Raw genomic sequence first — 6,077 nt, 5'->3', positions numbered from 1 at the left:
TGAAACAAACTTTTATGAAATAATACTTTGACTACTATGGTAAATATTTTTACTACTATAATAAGTACTTCACTACTATGAAGTATTTTTCTATTTTCTACTATTCAATATTGTTTTAATCATACTAGGCTGGGCACAGTAGTAATGGTTACAATCCCAGTACTCAGGAGGCAGAGGCAGAAGGACTGTGAGTTAGAGACCATACATAGCAAGATACTGTCTCAAAGCATGCTGGCCCCAACACACTAAATGGAGTCCATGCTCTACAAGTGGGTGGCATCCTGCTTGTGAAATCTCCTGCTCTGGGGCTAGAGAGATGGCTCAGTGGTTAAGAGCACTGACTGGTCTTGCAGAGGACCCTGGTTCGATTCCCAGCACCCACATGGCGGCTACGAACTGTCCTTAACTCCAGTTCCAGGGGAATCCAACACCCTCTTCTGACCTCCGCGGCACTGCACGACACGGGTACACTCACATACATGCAGGCAATACACTCATACACGTAAAATTAAAAAAAAAAAAATCTGCTGCTCTAGTCCAAGCAGACCCTTGCCTGGCCCTGGAAAATGTCAGGGAGAGGCAGCACAGTGGAAAGCTCAGGGTGATCAGAACAGCACATACCGTCAGAGGCTTTTTGATGGCCTCTTGGATCTCCATCCGCTTGCGAGCGATGGTCTGGTCCAGCTTCCTCTCAAAAGCTAAGAGATCCATGTATGCCTGAGACTCTGGGACGAGCTCCCGAATCTGGGGTGGGGAATCAACAGCTTCTTTCAGGCAGCTCTGGTTCTTCCATCCTCCCTTCCATTCCTGTATTCCAGGGCTAGGGAAGATGGCCTCCCACCCTGGCCAGCCAGACACCCAGCAGGCCTCCCTTCCAATGTACTCACTCGTTGAGGTAGAACCTTATCTGCCATCTTCCTCCTCTTTAACCTAGTGGTAAAATAGAAACCCATTTAAGAGCTTAAGAGTCCAAAGGACGGGACGGGCATGAGTTCAAGGCCAGCCTGGTCTACACAGTGAGTTCTAAGACAGCTGGGGCTACAGGGAGACCCTGTCTCAAAAAGACCAAAAAAAAGAGTCCAAAAGATTCACCCACCCACCCCTCCAATCCTCAAAACCCTCCCCCAGATTGCCAGGAGTCTCCTTAGGGTCAAGGTAGAAGGAAACCCTCTGCTACCACCAGAGATGGGCTAAGCAAGGTATAAAAAAGAAGACAGTCTTACCCCCGGCGCTGGGCAGGCATTGGGGGCTGGGCCTGAGGCACAAGCAAACGTTTTCGGAATGGATCCATCATGGTAGGTGGCATGCCAGGTCGAAGTGGAGTAGCTGTGCCAAATGGGGAGCCAGCCGGAGGGCCCACCTGCAAGCCGGCCATGGGCATCCGGCTCCCTGGGGACATGCCAGGTCGCTGGGAAAAGTGAAGCAATGGGGGTGCACAGGTCAATGGCAGAGCCCTACGCAGCCCATAGCCCATGCTTTCCATCTCTCTTGAACAGGCCCAGCAGAGCACTACATGAGGAGCCCTGTGAGAGATCAGGAACAAAGGGGAGCAGAAGCCTGAGCCCAGGGTGTAAACCACACCTGCCCCGCCCTGCAACCGCCCTGGCAGCCCTGCCAACAAATGAGGCAGCCAGAGCCTAAGGGTGGGAGGAGAGTACTGCTTTAAGAAGGAAGGGCCTGGGGAATTTTTTAGGGCCTATCACTGTGATCCAGCCCCAATAGACTGTGCCCTGCTCCCTGGCATCAGCCAGCTTTGAGGTATTCTTAGCGTCCTTAGCTGTCCCACTGTACACTCTCTTTTCTTTTCCCCATCCAAAGAGAAAAACACTGCTCCAGAGATCTGGGGTAATGCACAGCAACACGGAAATACAGAGGTTATAAACAGTGTGATGGGGCTTGCCTGCCTGGTGGCAGCACAAGGGAAGAGAGGCAGTCGATGGGCTGGCAAGCCCATTCAGGAACAGCACCCCAGGTGAACAAGTACAACAGGAATGACTTGGCCATGTCTCAACTGGTGGGGGATGGCCTCAGCAGAGTACAGACACCATCTGGTCACCATATGGCTCCTACCACAATCAGGACAAAACTCTCATTTCTCTACATTTGTGCCCCTAGCCCTATGCCAAAAGACCCCAAAAGGGAAGCTATGGTTCTTGAGTGGCCTGTGGGAATGAGAACAGCAGATATCTGGACTCTTCCCACAATCCAGGCACCACCTGGCAGCAGGTTCAGCTGTGGTTCAGCTTAACCCTAGCCATCCCAAGCTGCAGAAGGAAGCAAAGAGTGGAGTCACAGGGTCAATAGCAACAATCTGGGTGACTTAAGTAACTTCTTGGATTTCCCATCCAAGGCCCAGTTCCCAACATTTCTGTCATGCCCATTTGGGAGCCCTCCACTCCCTAGCCCTCTTCTCATAGCTGCTGCCTACAAGGCCTGTTTGGCAGTTCTGCACTGCACACACTGTCCCTGGCAGCTTCACAGGGCTGGCCCCAGGGCCCAGATTATGCAATCAGCACAGTCAGACAACCAGGCCAGGCTGGGTGGGGATTCACATGAAATTAAAGGACCCTCCCCCATCCCAACATCCTGGAGATGTGTCTCTGAAACCTCCATCCAGCACCAAACCCATTGTCCCAAAAGAGGGTAAAATTCATGACCAGATGCAAAGACATGACCCAGAGACAAGGGGAAAAGACGGAAGCATCTGGAGATCGAGGAGTTAAAAGTGGGGGACCCAGGGACCTCAGGAGTACTGCCTTAAGTCTCTCCTCATCAGGAAGAAATTCATCAAAGCTGTTGAAAGGCAAAAGACAGCTTGCTCCTCTGTCCTAATGAGCCAGAGCCAGAGATTATAGAAGAGGGGGAATAAAAAAAGCCTCAGGATGGCCACGGCTCTAAGAATCTGCCCACTCATCCCAGACTTGAGGTTTTTCCCAGCCTGAGCTGAAGGGGAGAAACAACTGCAAAGGATAAGCTGGAGTGCTCTGGCCCCCAAGAAGCTCCTCACTGAGGTTCACAATGCCTGCAGTACTGCCCAGTCCTAAAAATCCCAAGACTAGGCAGCACAGGCAGACCTAGAATAGGCCCACCCAGACATCTGCTTCAGACTTCTGGGGCTCAGGCTCCAGGCCCCCAGCTCACCTAGGGCCTCAGGGGAAGGCTGCTTACATTTCAAGTCCTAGTCCCCCTTGCCAAACTCCACACCTGGGCTTTGAAGAGCCAGTAACAATGCCTACTTAAACTCAGGAGTTAAGAAAAAAAGTCATAGCCACAAATTCTCAGCCTCCCTGCCTCCCCACTTTAGCAGCAGCCTAGCTCAATTCCCTGAGCCCCAGAATGCAGTAACTTCCTCTCCTTTGGCCAAGCACCAGATTCTAACCTTGATTCTATGACCAGGGAGGAGACTAGGGCAGAAGACATGGCCTGATCCTACCAACTTTGGGCTAGGAATCTAGGACTCAAGTGGGCATGCTCTATTCTTCCCCAAAGCCTATGGCCCCGATGCTCCTGGTGGCTGCCTGGACATAAGAGCCTGAATAGGATGTGCCCCCATGAACAGTATTTTAAACTCTGAGCTGAGTGAAATCAGCAATAATGTATGGTAGGTTTTTTGTTTTGTTGTTTTTGATCAGGGTATGTGAAGCTCTTCAGCTGCCTATAATCCAAAGCTAGAAACAACCCTCTGGAGGTGGCCCATAACTCTTATTTCATCAGGCTCCTCAGTTTGTTTAGCTTGAGTATTCAAGTCTTTGCTCTTCTTGCTCCCCGCACCCCCATTAGCCCTAACCGACAGCCTTTGTCCTCAGACCCCAAGTCCTTCTGGAAGTTGGACACCTAGACATAGAAAGCAGCAAGCAGGATCTCCTTCAAACTCAACCAAAGTTAGGTGGGGTCTCTGCCTTCCTCCCTCTGTACACTGCCAGTCCTCAGAGGAAGAGGAAGATGGTAAAGACTACAAGAAGAAAAAGGAGATGATGATGCCAACCTGGAGGGGTGGGATGCCCAGACTCAAAGCTATATTCTCCTTCCCCACACTCATAACCACAGCTATCCAGCCAGCCAGGTTGGCCTTACCATAGGCCTAAGGCCACACCCCACGAAGTATGGAGGCATCCATCCTCTCCTCCCAGGGGCTTTCACAAGGGCACATTTCCTATGAGCTACATGCCAAGGAAACTAGAGGCTTCTGTCTGGTTTTTCTGTCTATTATTTGTTAAAGCCCCATAGGAAGCTCTCCCATATTAGGTCTAAGCTAGGAAGACCAAGCACTGGAATGACTGATGCAGGGATACAATGGGCCCATGGATCTCCAAAGAAGAAAGCAAAGAAAGAAAGGAAAGGGCTGGAGAGATGGCTCAGTGGTTAAGGGTACTGGCTGCTCTTGTAGAGGGCCTGGGTTCAGTTCCCAGCACCCACCTCGTGGCTAACAACCATCTGTAACTCCAGTTCCAGGGGATCCAATGCCCTTTTCTGACCTCTGAGGGCAATGCATGACTTACATACACGCAGGCAATACACTCAAACACATAAAAATAATAATTTTTTAATTAAAAAAAAAAAAAAAGAAACATGGGACCCATGAATCCCAGCTAGCATCCTGGGATGTTGTTCATACCTAAACGCTTTGTTTTCTTTTGAGAAAAGAGGACCCGCAGCATAAGGGGCAAAATCACTACCCCATGTTAACTAGTTTCTTAGAAATTAAGTATTTGAAGGCCAGTCATGGTGGCACAGACCTTTAGTCCCAGCACTGGAGAGGCAGAGGTAGGCAGATCACTGTGAGTTCAAGGCCAGCCTGGTCTACATAGTGAGTTCCAGGTCAGCTGGGACTACAGGGAGAGCCTGTCTCAAAAAGATAAGGAAAAAGAGAAGAGAAAAGAAATAAAGAAATTAAGAAAGAAAAAGGAAAAATTAAAAAAGAAAAAGAAAAATTAAAAAGAAAAAAAGCATTAAGCATTAAAGGTTCCTGGTGGGATATGCACTCTCCATGAGGGTCTATTTCTGGGACCTCTACCTGGACACCAGTAGAGGACAGTAAGTTACTGTGCACAGCTTGGGCCATTGGTATGGCTGGGGCACATAGGTTGAGATATGGCAGAACCTGGAGGATAAGTAAAAGTTTAGAGTGACTAGGTATAACGGTGCTTAGCACTCAGGAGGCAGAGGCAGGCATCTCTGTGAGATCAAGGCCAGCCTGGTCTATATAGGAAGTTCCAGGCCAGTTGGCCTACAGGGAGACCCTGTCTCAAAACAAACAAAAACAAAAAAACAACAGCTAAAGTGACAAGGGTGTGGGAAAGGGATAGGCAATTCCCAGGCACTCTGGGAAAGGGGATGTATATAGCTCACTGATACAGTACTTGTCTGACACGCGCCAGGCCCTGTCGGGGTTCCATGCTCAGGACAGAAAAACAAAAGCAAACAACTTTCAAACATTCTGAAGCAATCTGAACAAGAGCACTGGGGAATGTAGAGTCCCACAAGCAGGGTCAAACTGAGTTCCTCACATAGTGAACACAAGGATCTTGTCCCTGCCTCTCAATGGCCTTTGAAGCTGCAACCTGAGACTTCTCTCTTCCAAGTTAGAAGGGTCAGGGCAGTAACTTCTGCAGGCTCCTCTAGACTCAACTCTCCTAGACACTGAAATCAGGAAGAAAGCCCAGAAGAGGCTGTCCAGAATGGTCTGTTACTGGGCTAGAGCCTTATTCGAGCCTGGCCACGGCTGTCTAATCTAACCCGGAGTCGTTTGGGCCAAGGCTTCTGGAAGTCCAATCTATACAGGCTGGAGTCCAAGAACCCTCTCCTTAGCCCCCCATGCTGTGAGAAGGCAGGCTCCCTTCCTCCTCCCCAGCAGCTGGGAGCCATCTCAGACACACTAACGCTCTGCCAATTCCCAACTAGAAAAAAAACAGGGCAGATTTGCAGAGGGACAGAGGCCAAGGAAAGGGTAACCCTGTTTTCTGAGGGCCCCCTTCCAAAAATTCCTCAGCACCCCAGGACCCGACTCCCTGCATTTCGCTAGCTCTCACGAAGCCTCCATCTCGCGGATGCTCGGAAGCCCTGTGCTAAACAGCCCC

General features: G+C 50.0%; 1 protein-coding gene across 1 annotated transcript in view; it reads right to left on the bottom strand.

The window, feature by feature from the left end:
* Smarcd2 (SWI/SNF related, matrix associated, actin dependent regulator of chromatin, subfamily d, member 2) overlaps positions 1-6,077 on the bottom strand; it is an 11,049-nt gene that overhangs the window by 4,212 nt on the left and 760 nt on the right. Inside the window, exons 2-4 of the mRNA XM_008846585.3 lie at positions 1,224-1,408; positions 888-930; positions 622-744 (exon numbers count right to left, since the gene is read on the bottom strand). Of these exons, the coding sequence (XP_008844807.1) occupies positions 622-744; positions 888-930; positions 1,224-1,408 (351 nt within the window). The remainder of the gene's footprint in view (positions 1-621; positions 745-887; positions 931-1,223; positions 1,409-6,077) is intronic.

Source organism: Nannospalax galili, unplaced genomic scaffold (assembly GCF_000622305.1).
Source record: "Nannospalax galili isolate Female #2095 unplaced genomic scaffold, S.galili_v1.0 scaffold1023, whole genome shotgun sequence".
NCBI lineage: Eukaryota > Metazoa > Chordata > Mammalia > Rodentia > Spalacidae > Nannospalax > Nannospalax galili.
This window is presented reverse-complemented; position numbering and strand designations above follow the sequence as displayed.